The sequence below is a fragment of the Rhea pennata genome, chromosome 7 (assembly GCF_028389875.1).
Source record: "Rhea pennata isolate bPtePen1 chromosome 7, bPtePen1.pri, whole genome shotgun sequence".
Lineage (NCBI taxonomy): Eukaryota > Metazoa > Chordata > Aves > Rheiformes > Rheidae > Rhea > Rhea pennata.
Genome location: NC_084669.1, coordinates 32,990,115 through 33,007,214, shown reverse-complemented (window position 1 = coordinate 33,007,214; position 17,100 = coordinate 32,990,115). Strand labels below are relative to the sequence as shown.

General features: G+C 41.4%; 1 protein-coding gene across 1 annotated transcript in view; it reads left to right on the top strand.

Annotated features, from left to right (window-relative positions):
• ANK3 (ankyrin 3) overlaps window positions 1–17,100 on the top strand; it is a 204,877-nt gene that overhangs the window by 65,154 nt on the left and 122,623 nt on the right. Inside the window, exons 5-7 of the mRNA XM_062580702.1 lie at window positions 976–1,074; window positions 4,801–4,986; window positions 6,796–6,894. Coding sequence (XP_062436686.1) covers window positions 976–1,074; window positions 4,801–4,986; window positions 6,796–6,894 — 384 coding nt within the window. The remainder of the gene's footprint in view (window positions 1–975; window positions 1,075–4,800; window positions 4,987–6,795; window positions 6,895–17,100) is intronic.

The following is a 17,100-nucleotide window of genomic DNA, read 5'->3' as shown; positions in this document are numbered from 1 at the left end:
AACAGGTTTTGAGACTTCCTTTTGCTTTTGGGGGATTTCTGAGTGATATCATCAGTGCTGTGGATTTCCAAAATACATAGATCAATAGGGAAAAATGCGTCTCCTTAATGTCAATGCCCAAAGCAGAAGGAGATTCGGTCGCTGAAACGCAGTGGTGAGCTGTATATGGTTAAGACAAGGACAAAAGCATTGACTGTAAAAGGAGCGCTCTTGCCAAAGAACACGTTAGGCTCTGCAGCCTCCAGTACTTGCACAGTATTGAGTGAAATCCCTCAAGCATAATTTGAAAGTTGCTTTAATGTGATCAGAAATACTGATAAACCTGTTTCAAGCCACTGAGAACCGGTGATCCTGAGATCTCCTGGTGCCTGTAATGAGGCAGCAAAGTGGCCACAAGAAGGCCGCACGCTGGTCCTGCTTTCTGAGGAGACAAAAAGCAGAAGTAGCAGGAAAGAGTGAGAGAGAAGTCAAAGCTATTAAAATAACAGAGAGAAGAAAAAGAATTGGAAAAATATTCTGAAGAGCTCTTGCCCTTGCTTTCCTTAGAGACTTGTATTATATTTGCCTGTCCATTTTGCGTGTCCACTGCTGGCAGCTAATTTATGAGGCATCATAATTCCTCTCTACCAGATGTTTTTTTCAGACTGGTTTTTAATCTGAGTTCACATTTGAATTTTTACTTGGCTTGGGGAATTGTACGTAATTATCTGAAAGATTCCGTCACATCTTTTTTTAATATTACAATACTTGAACACTTCTGTCTTCATTTAAATCAGTGTCTTCATTTAAACCCTGCCATTAACTGGCAACATCTATAGATATAATATATATATATATATATATATTCATATAAGATGTATGGAAGATATATATATATACAAAAAGTAGTGTGTGTGTACAAATATGTGCATGTATGTTTATGTATATCTATATAAATGCTTGTTGAGTGTTTACACTTTCGTTTTCCTATTTCAGAATGGTTTTACCCCGTTGTATATGGCAGCCCAAGAAAACCACCTAGAAGTTGTTAAGTTTCTTCTTGACAATGGTGCCAGTCAAAGCCTTGCTACAGAGGTAAAAATTCGAATTTTACACTGTATGAACAAAGTAAAATGTGCTTTTAGCAGTTATCCTTGACAGCTTTTATCAAATTAGTCTTTTAAATACAGAATTACAGACCAGTAAAATATTCTCTCTTCAAAGACTGCTAATGAATACTGAGTTATTGGCTTTCAGCAGTTTTAACCATCTTTTGCCACCTCTAAAATAAAAAGAACTTTAAAAGCAATTCTAAAAATAGATGTATTCTTAACCTGAAAGACTCCCAGTTATGATTAAGTGCTTTAGCGGGGGAGCTGCATGCAAGTTATAAAAGTTCTCTCTGGTTTCATTAAAACTACTGAGTAGAGTAATGCTGAGGACAATCATAAAGCAAGAGGAATTTTTTATCTACTTTGGAGCCAGCTCTGGGATATTCAGGGAAACCCCAGGCTTACTTAGTGCTTGGAACATTTTCTGAGCTGTATTTATTGCCATGTTGATGCCCACGCTGTAGTACCCAGCTATCCCATCTGGTCTTGCAGTGATAACGTCAAGCGGACAGAGAGATGCAAGGTCCATCCTCGAAGGTGTTCTGTGGTCTTTTTAGAAGAGCTCTTTTATTTCTTGCCAGAAGTAATTCTGACCCAAATAAGGCAACTTGGAAGGAAAAGGGAAAACATTTGGAGAGATTATAATAGCAGGCATGTTAATTTTCTTAAATGTAGTATATTGAGATAAGTTTTCAATCTGATTAATTTTCAGTTATATTTATTCCAAGATTTGGCTAAAAATGTAGTTCAGTTATTGCTCTCTGTAACCTTTCATTAAATTCTGACTGATGCATCTGAACTGAATCCACAGAGGAAATAAGTATTATTTCAGAAAGTCCCACTTCATGCAAAATATGAAATGCAAACTTAGTTTATTTCATCACTATGTATTATAGTATCACTCTATTATAATGTGTGTACAGAATTTTTATTAGTCTCTTCTCAAGTCAGTAATGTAAAAAGAACCCCCACAAAAGGATCAAAATTGTTTTGAAAATAACTAATAATTAGTTATAAGTAGAGGTGAGCATCAAACTGCTTTCCAGAAATGCACAAATATATGAAGTCAAGAAATATCAAAACAAAATATTTTAAATCTGTAAAATTAACTGAAAATTGCCACTTTTCGGCATCCTGATTACTATTTATTTGTAAAAACTTGGAAACAAAGAAGTCATGGGGACCTGCCAGAGACAACCTGATTATGACCTTTAAAAATATGTTGGTCATTGCATCCTTTTCTGAAACCAGATGTATCTAAAACTGTGCCTGGGTACTTTGTTCTTTTTCTTCTCTATTGTTTTTCCCTTAGCTTGGTATGTCAGCTCAGACTGAACATTTCTCCAGCTCAGCCTGATGATAAGGTGCAACCTAATTATATCCAGGGAGAATTCCTGTGAATGTACCAGGCTACAAAACAACGTAGCCATTACTGCCTTACTTGTTTGTAATAGTTGGTGTGAGTGCTTTTTTACTTTCCCTGGCCAGAGTTTTAATATAAATCCAATTTATCACTGTAAGTGTAAAAGCTTTTGATTTTAAATTATGACCACATAGTTAAGTATTTAATAATAAAACCCATTTAAAAGAGCTGTTTTAATGGGGGAAGAAATAGAGCCAGCTGTTTTCTTTAAACTGTTCTTAGTTTGGGTTGTTTCTCTGGGATGGGGTTGGTTTCCTTTCTGTTTTGAGGTGAAGTTGCTAACTCCAGAACGGCTGGCGCGAAGATCCGCGCCCGCTGGCGCTCCTGCGGGCTGGGCTGTCGGGCCGCGAGCGCCTTCGCGCCGCGGCTCGCGGTCCCGGGGGCGCCGGGCTCGGCCGGGCCTCGGCACGCCGGCCCCAGGGGCAGCTCGCGGGGCCTGGGGAAGGCCGGAGCGCCGGAGGCAGCAGCTCGTGGGCTGCGGAAACGCAGAGCTTCCGTTTGGCCCCTCTCTTTCCCCCAGGGCAAGGGGAAAAGGCGATGTTAGGAATTTTGAATTATCATCAGCAGCATTTCTCGCAGCAGAGGAAGCCTGATGAGGAAAGATGTTGTCGGTAGCGAAACCACCTTTCTTTGGGCTGTAGCTGCCTGTGCCGCTGCTGTTGAGTGTATAAACAAGCAAGGAGGAAAACCTCTGCGGGTCCCTGCGCCCAGTCGCGCAAGGAGCGTCCGCCTCTGCAGGCACCGTATTGCCAGGGCCCTCTTGTGGGGAGGCAGCGGGAGGTGTGGGGCTTGAGAGCTGCCCGGCGGATTTCCCCACCACTGCTGCTACCCGGCCAAGTCGGAGGCTGCGCGGCGGCCCGGGAGCCGTGCCGCTGCTGCGGGAGCGCCGGCCCGGGGCAAGGGCCAAGGCTGCCGCTGAACGAGGGAAAAATATGCATTTAAACCAAAATCTCATTAGGACTCATGGAATTTCAGAGTGATTCCCCCTTCCACCCCCCCCCTCCAAATTTTGCAGCTCTTCCTGTTTCAACTTTTAGGTTGAGGCTTTCTCTCTTTCTTTGGGGAACCCAGACAGAGAAAATCTTTATTGAAAGCATTGCTTTAAATTCCAAAAGTTAAAAAGTTAACACTTTTAACTCTGCACTCCTGACAGAATATTAGGGGTCTATTGGCTTCTGTCTTACTGCTATGCATTTATTTCATGCTTTTACAAACATACAATTTTCACGTGACAATGTTGTTAAAAGCAACAGAATATGTTTATCTGCAAAAGTGCAATGAAGCTTAGAAATATAAACTTTTGACATACTGATCAAAAGCAAATGTAATAGTGAAATAAGTATCTCAAATAAAGTAATTTGCATTTGCAATTTTTAAGTGATTTATGAGTATTATCTTGGGCAAAGCTGAATATTTTCCAGGATTGGAATAGCACTTAAATGTTTGGAAAGTATCAGCATCTAGATGACAGCTTTTACGTTCTTTAGTTTGATAAAAATTAATAAAAAATACAATTTTATAAAAGCATTTTAGATTGTACGTTTCCTGTGTTGTATCCACTTTAAAATCTGTTAAACATTGTCTTCTGTTTTTCAGGTCTCTTATTCTGCATTTTTTTGGTTGCTGCTTTGCTAGTCTTAAAGAAAACCATTTCAGTTGATAAGAGGATTGTCTATTAATTATTCTATGTTAATTTTCATAACTTGAAACGTTCACTTTATAGTAAAACACTCGGTATATTGGGAGAATTAGCTATTCCTTTGCAAATTTTATTAGGTTTACAAACCACACACAAAAAAGTTGGAGGATATAGATGAAGCTTGAATCTGTGCTTTTGTTCCCCCATAAAAAGAATAGATTATTACCTCTAGTTGTGAGGGAAAGGACAATAATGTGCTATGCAGACATCACTACCATTTGTGTTTTAACATTGTTTCAGCTTTTTGCCTCTCTATATGCTTGTGTACTTTATTATATAAGTACATATATATGTAAATGTTAATCAGTGAGCAGTTTCACTTGGTTTATTTTTCAAGTCTCATTCCATTTTGTGTTCTACACTTTCCTGTTTAAGTCTGAAGTGTCAGATAGATGTGTTAAGCATTTGGGGCCTAGTTTGTCAAGACTTCACTGCAGTATCAGTGTCATTGCAAGGTACTTTTAATTTGCGCTATTTTACACTCTGAATTAGAGCTAGCAGTGTCATTGATGCTGTGATCCCTTCCTTCGCCTTTCCACCCCGGCAGTCTTGGAGAGTCTGCTGAGAGTCCCCATTGTATGTTGCAGGATGGTTTCACGCCTTTGGCAGTAGCTTTGCAGCAAGGACACGACCAGGTGGTTTCACTGTTGCTTGAAAATGATACGAAGGGAAAAGTTCGTCTTCCTGCTCTCCACATTGCTGCTCGCAAGGACGACACGAAGGCGGCGGCTCTGCTCCTGCAGAACGACCACAATGCTGACGTGGAGTCAAAGGTCAGTTGTAAAAAGAAATAAGGTTCGATACTGCGTTAGGAGCTGACCACGTGTTACATGCAATGAAGTATTCTGCTGCAAAGTTGTATGTAATTTCTCCTATAGTGTGTGATTAGAAATAAAAGTTTTTTTGTTTCTTCCTTTGCGTCTGTCTTCTCTACCCCCTTTCTGTTTAAATCAGGGTTAACTTCTCCTGTAGAAACCTTGCAAATGGAAGATAGTAACCAAGATACTATTAAAATTGTTCTCTTGGGAAGGAAAGCCACTACTGCAGTAGCGTGCTATAAACATCGTATAATAAAGTAATTTGATTAGTTGTTTGTGATCTCGTTACTTTAAGAGCACTGATAAACGTATAACAATTAACATGTAAAAACCACAATCATTCAGCTTCCATTCAGTCGAGCTTCCTTTCCTTTCTGTGCCGGTTGTGCTGTCCTCAGAGCTGCCATGCCGCGTAGCAGTCATGAAGCTTTTTGCATCCATATCACCAGTGGTGAACTAACCGTTCATTTTTTCCCCCTCTTTGCTTCCAAATGTGTTAACCTAGATGATGGTGAATAGAACAACAGAGGTATATATAAATATATATATGCATCATCACTCCTCCATGACTTAGTGCTGCTGCATCATTTCTTCTTTCTCCTTTCTGCATTGCCTTTTATGGGATAGATACCTGCTTTAGACTAAATGAAGTAGCATGTGCTAGAGAAGACTGTAGTTTAGATACCAGGGCTTTCTGCAGCTGAGACTAGGGGTTAAAAGTAAGAGTAAGCATTCTTTGGAACGAATTGCCATCGCAAAAGCGCTGTATTACGTAAGACAGAGTTTTCAGGGATTCTCATGCTGTGGATGTTTATCAGATGTGTCAAGAGCTGCAGACAACCCTGTCATGTTGTGTGCATCCAGGACTGATCTTTTAGGCTTCTGCATGACACTTACGTTGATGGTGTCAGCAATTAGAATGATCTGAGAGTGGTTTTAAATCTGCAAAACTCCCAAAGCAAGGCAGTGGCAGCTAGCATGGCTTGCTAACAATTTAGAAATGCATTTAGTTCCCATAAGGTATTGTATTTTGCAGGACTGATGGAATTGCTGCATGTTTTAGCATTATTTTAAAAGGAAATAAAACTAATTAAATATGAAAATAAGTTGCTGAAGTGATGTTATCAGTAAGGCATCTTCTAATTAGGCTGACAACTTGTGGTGTCTGAACATAACCCGGTGTGATTGCCCACAGTGGGGGACTGATCTTTATGGTACTAACCCTTGGAAAAAAATCCATATTAATCATTTTAAATGGTCTTTGATGTTGTTTTCATTTGCATCTACTTTGAATTTATAAAATCCAGTTAGCAAGTATCATCAAGTGACTTGTATCTGAACTTCTGCAAAGAATTTCTAAGAGATTTAAGTTGCAAGACTGACGTAACATAGATAATAGATATTTCTAGTTAGAAAATAATTTCTTATAAAAGGCAAATCATTACTTTTAATACTCAAATGTTTTGGTGATGTTTCTCTGGAGTAATTGAAAGTTTTATCCTAGTTCTGATCTTCTAGAATAATTACATTAATTTCTTTTCCCTCCTACATAGCAATATAATTTTATGTGGACTCTCAGAGAGTCTATAAATAAGTATCAGTAAGTAAAAACTAGTATAGAATTGAAATAGTGACTGGCAGCAGACTCTACTTACTAGCTTTTGACAGTGATGTGATACAAATTCTGGAGTACCAAAGAGATATTAAAAAAAAAAAAAAAAAAAAGCATCTATTGGTTTTTGTTTTGTTTTATTCTTTTTCCAGAGTGGGTTCACTCCGCTCCACATTGCTGCTCACTATGGAAACATCAACGTAGCTACATTGCTGTTAAATCGGGGTGCTGCTGTGGACTTCACTGCAAGGGTAAGAATCAAATCTTATTTATGCTCTAGTTTGCTTAATCGTGGCTTTGAAACACTTCTACCACAAGGTGCGAAAGTGTGCATTGCTCTTACCAGCCGAAGGACCTTATTCTGTTGTCATGAGGTGCAAAGGGCATGTGTTTGGGCTGCTCAACTGATCCTGAGCACTAGCCTCCACCCCTCACAACTGAGGCCTTGTTAATGTTCTTGTTTTAATCAAAAAAGCTGCTGTTTTCATAGCTCCAGGGTTGCAAAAGGCAGGCTGGGATTCAGTGAGACGAATGCTCCTACCTGTAGCTTTGCCGTGTGGCAGGAGCGCCATCCCTGCTGAATTGCCCTCAGTACCCAGGTGTCTGCAGTGCATGTGAAGTGCAGGTGTTACTGGTGAATAAAGCAGCTGCACCTTCACTGCCTCTGGAAGAGTCAATTGATACATGAAAGTGATCTGAGAAACAAAGAGAGGTAGCGAATAAAGCGAGGTATAGGGATGGAATCAGTGGTGAGAGCTCTATGGCAGCAGGCACAGTAGAGTGGGAGGTGCTAGAGCATGTGGCTCACGGGGCCAGGAGGACAAGTGGCTACACAACCCAGAGAGTGAGGAGGTGGCTCCTCAAATGTGGAGGAAAGCAGCGCTGAGTGAGCAGATAGGAGGTAATGTGGGCTTCCTGGGAGCTCCCAGTGCTTCCCAGGCTGCAGGGAGCAGGTGGCCTCTGAGCAGGGCCGACTGCTGGCCTTCTCCTGTGCCCTAGGCCATGGTGCCACCATGACTGCCATTGAGGTCTGGCTGCTCCAAGATCGGGGGGGGGGATAGACCAGAGAGCAAAGGAGCATGGTCAGTGCAGGGAAGATGTGGAAACAAGGAAACATATGCAGAAGGTTACCAGACAGAAAATGACAGAAGGAAATTAGGTATTATTGGAAGGGCAGGAGAATAAGGGGATCTGTGTGGACAGGGATAGAGCCATATGAAGGGCAAGAGAAGAGGATAAGCCAGGCATGACAACAAAGAATAAAGAATGGCAAATTTGGAGGGACACTCAGAACTGAGTGAGCCAGGATAGAGACCTGGAGAAAGGTGGAGGAGAGAGGGACATGGGCAGAAAACTTAGTCAGTACCATGAGAGTATGCAGAGGTGTAAGAAGAGAAAAGTCAGGAGAGTATTTTAAGAACATACAGCTAGGTAGAAAAGGGCCTAGCCTTCAAAATAGGGATCAATCCTGCCAGCCTGATCTGATGGTTCCCTTTGAGAAAAAAATGATTTTCTAGACAAAGGAAATGCTATCTGGACTTCAGCGTGGCATTACCTGTGATGCCTCGTGCGCAATTGTTTGTAAGACTGTAGAGAGTGGGGAGTGCTAGAGGAGTGGTACACTGGGCAGGACTTGGATAAAGAGAAGATGCTATGGTTAGTATTGAAAAAAGCTGGAGCTAGGTTCCTACTGGAGTTCTTTAAAGTTTATTTAGTCATTAACTTCTTCGTTAATGGCTTGGAGATACAGAATAAGTGTGCTACAGAATTTCTGCTGACCTGCAGGCAGTGATTGTTGTCAGCACAGAAGGGGTATGGCTGAACATATTGTCTTCAAATTCGTAGTGGAGAACACAAAGGAGAAAGGATACAGGTGTTTCTCCTATTGTTTTTTCCACCAGTCTGCCGACCAAGAATGAGAAGGACCTGGTTGACTGTATTAGTTGGCAGGATGTGAAGGGGGAGTGGGTGGGAAGCAAATGTACTAAATAGTAATTAGGCTTCTCAGGAATACAGTATACAAATGTGACCAACCATGGTCCAGAATTCAAGCTGAAAAAGGTTCAGAGGAGGCCTAATAGTATCATGAGCAGAAATAAAGATTTCTTACAAGAGCAGGTAACAAGAACTTGACTCATCAAACCTAGCAAAACAAAGCCAGGGAGGAGGTGTGGTACGTGGTTAGGGGGTGGGAAGAATAGGACAGGGGAAAAAAAATAAAATAGTCCAAAGAGGAAGAAGTCATTTGGGGGGCAGGTTTAGCTCAGTTGGTTAGAGCATGCTACTGCTAATGCCATGATGCCAAGATTGCAGGTTCAATCCCCGTGTGGGCTATGCTGAGGATTGGACTAGATGATCTTCAGAGGTCCCTTCCGACCTTACTGTTCTATGATTCTATGACTGTGATTTAAACTAAAAAAAAAAAAAAAAAAAAACACACTAAAAGAAAAAGTTGACCTAAGAACAAATAGGTATAAACTAGCCATGAATAAATATTAACTAGAAATTAAAAGATGTGTTAAATATTAAAATAGTGTGGTTCTGGAGTAGCCTTTCAATTAAGGTAGAAAATGCAAGAAATGTGTGCTCAAGATGATATTTACAAGGGGAATTATGTAGTATGGTATCTGTGATTAGAGAGGACTAAACTAGGCAATTCAGCAGCTGCTTTTCAGAGGTTTTGATCATCTGTTGTATTACTTGTACAAAAGCAAAAGTACTATACTACTACTTAGCAAATTTGCCACTACAAAGTGCAAACTGTAGGATATCGTTTTACTTTAAGCAATATATATCTAAAAACTGTAATGCCTCTATAGTTAAGGAATATACATTTTTAAGCAGCAAAGTGTTTGATAAGCACTGCAAAAAATAATTTTTGTTTGTTTAGCTGTAAAGCTGCCTTTTTTTTTTTTTAATTATGGAACTTTTCACAGTTACAAAAAACAACTTTTCCCCTCCTCCCACTAAAGCACATCAATTCTTTACACTTCTTTCTTAGAGATTGTCTGTGTTTAGTAACGTGTGTTGTTGAAGGATATAGGAGACCAGGAATAGAGATGTTGTGCAGAGCACCATCAGTGTTTTGAAACAGAATCTTTTCCTTGCATTTTAGGGAAGGTTACAGATGGAAAGGATTGGTGCCAGCCACTATTCATTTAACACAGCATCATTCGGTGTTTTATTAATGAAAGTAAATCCTCAAAGCTAAGAGACAGTGTTATAAGGCATGATCCAGTACCTACTGATGCTGACCAGAATACCAGCAGATCAAGTTGATAGTTGAATATCAAAGGCAAGGATCAACTCTCATACATTGCCTACAGATAATGTTTTCCACATCATAGGAGCATTTATCAGTAAAGGTATTTTAAATTATTATCTAGAGAGAGATCCAGGATTAGATCCACATGAAGTTCACAGGCTAAGATTAAATTTGAGAGTTAAAGGTTTCTTGGAAGCCTCTAAGTAAGTGTACTTGACTTTCACTGATAATGTTGACCTCTTATTCCCAGGGCCTAAAATTGACCAAATTAGAGCATTAAGACATTTCAAACTCTCCTAAGTTTTGATGTTCAGTATTTCATAGCCACTAATTACAGGAGCAAGGAAGATGATGGAGTCTTAAGTCAACTCTCCCACTCAGAAACAAGAAGAGGAATTAGCAATGCTACTATGTTAGCAATTAATAGCATTTAGTAGCAGTGCTACTAAACATCATCAGCCTATGCCTGATTTATTAAAATAATAAAACTTGGGCTTCAACAGCCCTATTTTATATTAGGGGCACTGATGGAGAGCAGATCCAAAGTAATAAGGCTATCTGCTCTTCCCCTTCAAGGTTTGGAAATTCCAGGTTCTCCCTCCATTAGTTGTCATCGTCAGAGAAAGGCAGACCTCTCAGATAAGCAGAGAAGTGCAGATGCAGTGACATCAGCCTGACAAAGCAGTGGGCTGATTCTGTGACTCAGAGCACTCACTGAACTGCTTATTTGTGCTTAACATAGCTGGGCAGGGGCATCCACAGAACACATCTCTACTGTATGGTGGTTGCAAATCTAGATAAAGTAGCTGTGACAGAAGGAGTTGTAGCATAAACAACAACAGTATGGAGTTGAATTTTGCTCTTTAATGCTTATCAGACTGCTGGTAATGAAAGTACTTTACAGAAAGATGAGATTCTGGTAGAGCAGTGAATTTGTAGACAAATGGAGCACCAATGTACGTTGAGTGTAACTTACAGTTGTCAGCACTAGGTAGCAGAATCCTTGCTTGATATTTCATTACCCAGACTGCAGAACAGGTAGAGGTACTAAAGCAGGTACTAAAGAATGGCCCACAGGTATTGCTTGCCCACTGCCACCTCATTACCTCTTGTTCTGTTTAATTTATGTAAGCAATATCTGTGCTATGCTGTGTGTCTCATCTAAAGGAAGAGCCCTTTCCGGAGGTGTTGACAGTCTAGGAGGACAAGCAACAGAGCAAAGAAATGGAAGTAATGTAGCCCACATAAAATCATACTCTGTGTGTGTGTATTGCAGTTTTCAGAGGTACAAAGAGCAAGTTGTAGGATGAGGGTGTCACTTGTGCATTTGAAAACCACCAACCCTCCTTCCTTTGTTCTTGTTAAATAGACATGAACCACCGCTACTTGTCTACCTCTCAGTATCTTAAAATGTTTAGGCAAGTATCAATTCTGGGGAGGTATTTGAATAAAAGCAGAGGACTAGGGCAGCAGAGGACGTGGGTAGAGGGGGCAATGGGAAGGTGGGGAGGGAGGGAAGGATAAATAGCCAGATTCCACCATCTGTGCAGTGAAGGTGGGGAGGGATGCAGGTAACATGAGGGACGTGTAGGATGAAGACAGAGCTCTGAGCCATCAAGGCAAGGGCACAGGTGTGTGTGGTGTAGGAGAGAAGCCAGTGAAAAGATTTAAGAGAGCAGACCAGAGGCAAAGGAGATCTTTTTAGCTGCTAGGTTTTCAGTAGACTTCTGAGAGGCCTGAGAGAAGAAAGAGGTTCCAGCAATGAAGACTCTGGAGGATGTGAGTTTGATGATGGCTCCCAGTGTGTGGATAGGAGGCAAACAGCGGTGCTGTACTGTAAGTAAACGATGTCCCCAGTGATATGAGGTAGCAGCTGCTCTCCTCACCCCAGCCGGTGTACACCTGCCTGCCTCTCAGCTGTGATATACTCCCTTGTTTCCTTATTTCACTGCACTTAGGAGAAGTAGGCATAGATCCAGGAACTCTTACTGGTGCAACAAAGCCTGCGGGCCTGTGGACCCGTTGAACATAGAGGCTGAGAAGAGTTGGAACTGTACCTGCTTTTGTTTTGGATGCTTCCAGTCACGCAATGCATTTAGTTTTAGCTCTTCCACTGAAGTCCATCAGCTCTCTTGTGTTTGTGCTTTCTCTTCTGGCCCTGTTGCGAGTGCAAGGAAGATGGCACAACATGGAAAATTCCTTGCAGGGCAGACTGATCTTTTCTGTAAATCAGTCTTGTGTTGCCCTGTTGTTGTCCCCCTGTCTCTGAGTAGGTGGCTCTGAGGTTCAGAGACCTTCATAATCTCAGTCCAAATGAAACAAGATCTCCTTGTTGAGCTGGATCTTTGCCATTTTGAAATGAAGGAAAAATATTCCAAATTGTGTGACGTCTCAGACAGAAACTTAGCTATAAACCTCTTACAATTATTGGCAGGGTACACGTTGTCTCACAGATAACAGTTGTTGTATGTAAATTCATCATCTTTCTGTAAGGAGTTTTCATGTGTGTGGCTGTGCTTCACTGGAACTCTTCAAAGCTCAGAGGGTCACTTCGTCACATCGCTATGTTCCCCTCTGTTGCTTTACCTGGAAGATAATCAAGTACAGGCTTAAGAAATGGGGGAAGACAACAAAGCATAACCAAGACTGCAGTCCTTTCTTTCTTAGCCAGATTAACATTGAGTACAGTCACTACCTGTGTTTCTAATGATTGTAAACAATTTTAGGTACCATTCTGTTAGCTGGCAATGGCACCTCACATTGGAGAGATGTTGATATACCCTAGTGCATAACTGGAAGAAGCCATATGTGCCTTTGAATTGCAGGGGGTGTTACCCAGCATTTATAAATACCTGGCAGTTATTTATGTTCTGTCTTCTGGAACTACAAATCCTAGTGATCAGTACAGAGAAGTGAAACCCATCAAAAGGGCTGCCCTGTTTTGGGCATTTGCTTCAGAAGACCTGTTGTTGCTGCTGCTGTTGTGTACAGTGGCCAAGTGCATGAGGAAAATGCTGTGCTCCAGTCCCAGCTGGACACAGTTACATGGGCTTCATGCCATATGTTTGCCCTTCTTTTCCGAGAATCAGACTATTTTCAGTTTGAGGGCAGGTGAGGTGCTAGAGGAAAAGGACAGATCACAGTGAGATTTCTTTTCCTCTCTTTGCTGCCCTCTTCAAATTTATTCCAGGCCAGATTGCATTTTGACATGTAGGATTTGCAAAGGTGTAGTCAGCTACATGGTAAAAGCAAGTAACACAGCCACTGGTAGGAATGAGAAAGAAACCAGTTTCTTTAGCAGTTCTGATTATATCTACAGTATTGCATGGAAGAAAAACTCTTTAGCTACAAATCTATAGACCCCTGCAGCGTGTGTCCCTTTCCCTGTTCAGGCCTTGCTTGAGCATCCCTGGTGCCGTGCCAAAGAAGGGCAGGCAGTTTTAGCCCCTGCAGTTCCCAGCCAGCTGTGATGGACGTGTATCCAGACCACTGCATGCTGAGTCAGCAAGAATAAAGCACAAATGAGTGGTTCTCCAAGGCTGCTATGTGGACTGGGGAGGTGAGGAAGGTGCTCTGAATAAACTGTGTTTTCTGAAAATTATAATAAGGAAAAATATATCTTTTGGTGGTTCATGGAATCCTTAGATATCTGTCTTCTGCCCAAGATTGTCTTCCAGTGGAAAGATCTACCTAGCCCAAGTAGGAAAAAAACAACTAAAGCTCCATCTGTCTCTGAGGAACATACCAGTTAAACAGGAAGAAGGAAATCATTCTCTTCAGCTTCAGAGCAATGGCTGAAAGAGACCTCAGTGACCCTCACATCTACTCCATACTTGAGGAAATCAGGGGGATTCAGGTAGCAAGGGATCCTCTGCATGGAAAAGACCTCTGCCCATATCTTTCTTGCCCAAGCAATTGGAAGATAGTGACAGTGCTGTACCACTGTATCCAACCTTACAAACAGCAGCCTTCCAGATACAGAGCCTTCCTGGTTCTGGAGGAAATCTCTGTGCTGCTGGGCGTGGACCTTACAGGCACAAAGTTTGCTTACTGCGGAAGGTTGAGAAAGGATTTGATACATTTTGAGAGGGTGGTATAAGGACAACATGCATTAATGATAACTCTGAGGCTAAGGAGCAGAACACCATTAGCCTGTCAGAAAGAACAGGCAATATGTAAGTGACAGTACCGTAACAGAAGAACATCTTTTTATTTCCCATGTGGTAGTTTGCCATAACAGTACCTTGCTTTACTCCTTTTCTTCTAGGATTCATTTTATACATCTCTAGCCTAAAGAAATGTAAATATATAAGAATTAAATTAGTTTAAAATAAGGCTTATTAATAGTAACTAGGGGGAAAAAGAGCCGAAAAAATTTACACTGTTGTAAAGTTTCCTTAAAACTGTCTTTGTGTTTGTACCTATAACTTTATTTCAAAAAGTTGCATACAAGTCTCTCTGATCCTTGTAACTGCTGTTAGAATATGAGATTTCTTTTCAGGGGTTCTACTGTTGTGTCTTCATTTTTGAGTTACAGAAAAATATATGAGGAGAGAATAATGAGTGTTTTCATATGCAGCATATTGATGTAGCTGGACAGGTGCATACAAGTCTTCACATGCATAGCACAATCTTTACCTACCTCCAGAGGCTGGTAACTATACCCATGTAGTGTTGTTGATGGCAGTTTCAGTAGACTACAGCCAACAACGCTGTGCTCTTTTTCAACAGGAAAAAGTAATGACAGATTTTGCAAACTGTACAGGAACTTTCTGGTTTAGCAGTCTTGCTATTTTCAGCTTCTGCTTTATTCACACATCTTTGTTAGTATTAAGTTCTTCCTAGAGCCTGCTCTTAAAAGAGATAGAAGAGCAATCTTAATAAATTCCAAATTCATCTGAACATGTCAGTAACAAACTGTGTTTTTTAAACTGAAGGTAAAGAAATGAAATTTTTGCAATTAAAGCTATGCTCCACTGAGGGTCTGGATGAAGGGTTCAAAAGTGGTAGTAAACTCTGATTGCTCATGGTAGAAATATCAAGTCCCTGTCAGTCTGACAGTGGGTCTTCGCAGTCCCTACATGGTGTGCCTGTGGTGACAGTTATGGTACAAGGCTGCAGAAATTTCTTCAGGCGACCTGAGCCCAAGCACTCTCAGGTCTGCCTGTGCCGAGCCAGCCATCAGCCCTGGCAGGGCGGCAAGAGGAGCAGGAGTCGCCCACGGCAGAGGAGGCCCCGAGCCAGAGCAGCCGCCTGAGCTGTGCGTGGTGTCGCACCCGCCAGGCTGGTCAGAAGTGGCCCCTGCGGCTGAGGTGCTGGCGGGTGTCGCAAGGCAGTCGCGATTCTTGGCAGCCCTGCAAGGCCTCCGTGTGCCCTGGTGGGATTTTCTCCTCTCCTGTGCATCCTCAGGAAGAGGGAAGTTGTTCTCTCTTTTCTTCTGATTTCCAAACTGTGTGAGTTGCTAATTTGTAACAGTAAGAAATAACTTACTACTGCTGTGGTGAACTGTGATGGATTGTGTCATGTGCCAGAGGGGAGCTGATCTCATTTCAGATAGGAAATGTAGGTGGCTTATTGCTCAGCACAGGGTAACTCGGAGTTTCTGAAGTTCCTTGTGATGCTGTAGATACAGAGAGGCGGCTAAAAGGGCTTTGTGTCTCCTCTGAGCAGGCATAAGCAGAAGCCCCCGTGCAGCAAAGCAGACCTCTGCTCCCCCACCTTAATTCTGGCTGTTGTGAGGCCCTAAAGAAAGGCACAGTTCCTGCCTGAGAGGGTCCAGGCCACAGCCGGCGGTGCACAGGCATCAGGGGAAAACAGCAGCCCACAATGTTGTGAAGTACGGAAAAACTGCTAGTATCTAATCCGTCGCACTGTGGGCTACATACGGTTTCAGATTACTTAAGTCATGTACCCCAGGGAAGAAAGACGGACCTGTGTTAGTTCATAATCCTACAAACATTTACTGTATAGTTTTAAGTTGTTATTCTCACAAGTTATATTTCATATTCTAAGCAGAATATTTTAACCCTTAGGCTGGATGAAAAGTGATCTCTGTGTTGAGGGGTCTGCTAGACATTAGAGATGCATTATCTAGCATTTGATATTTAAAGAGAGAGGGGGCAAGGATCACTCCAGTAGATAGTCTAGATCTGAACCACTTTTTTTAGGGCAATTTTTTGAAGTCACTTCAGATTTTTTACTGCAGGAAAACATCTTCAAATGTTTCCTGATTTACTATTCTATCTTAAGAACAAAGGGAGAACTATATAGAAGATCAAACAGATAAAAAATAGTTTGAAGAGACAGCAGATGCTTTTGATTTACTGAAGAAAGCAGAACCTTACATTTGGTGACTACAGTGTTTGCCTCTACTAGAGTTTTAGTGTTAATAACTCATACCCAAGCTGCACATATTATGAAGCTTTATTTTTATCTCTAGTTTCTTCTGACAAGTACAAACGACTTGGGTTTCAGTTGCTTGCTCTGTGTTTTGTCATCAGAAACCTTAATGACAATGTTGTCTGAGGTTCATTCTCAGTTTATGTTAATTGTCACAATTGCATGCTGATTGATGGTGAGGGGCAATACATGTGACACGCTAGGTATAATTCATTAAGCCTTGGCCCAGTGCAATATTAGCTGAAGACAAGCTGCTTGCCCTAAACTTCAGCAGGCATAACTATTGAAGCATTCAAATAACACTTCTGCCATCTGGGTTGGGGTCAGGACTTGCGGCCAGCAGAGTCATTGCTTTATATTGTCCACTATCGTTAAAAGCTCAGATCGCTAAATGCGAAAATTAGATTCTGAATGGAGACCTGTTCCCTCTCTTTTTTCCCCTTTGTTTCTCTGCAGTATTTCCCTGAGCTGTATTAGGACTGAATAAGGCTAAACATGCTTTTTCTTCTTTAATTCTTTTTATGAACTTTCTGAATAGGTCTGTAGAGGATGACTAAAACTGCATCCTCCTTCCTCCAGAATGGTTACATACTGCTTCTGTGGTGTCCTTTTCCTAGGAAGGACAAACTGACTTTCTTTGTCCATAAGGACAGATGAAGTCTGGCAGAACTTTGCTGCATGTAGGATTTCATTTCCTTGTTTCCTTTTGTTCAGTTCGTTATTTCAGAGTATCTATGTGATGTCCTCTGCTTAGTTTGTTTTCCTAGCAAACTATGCCTTAAGTGATCACATC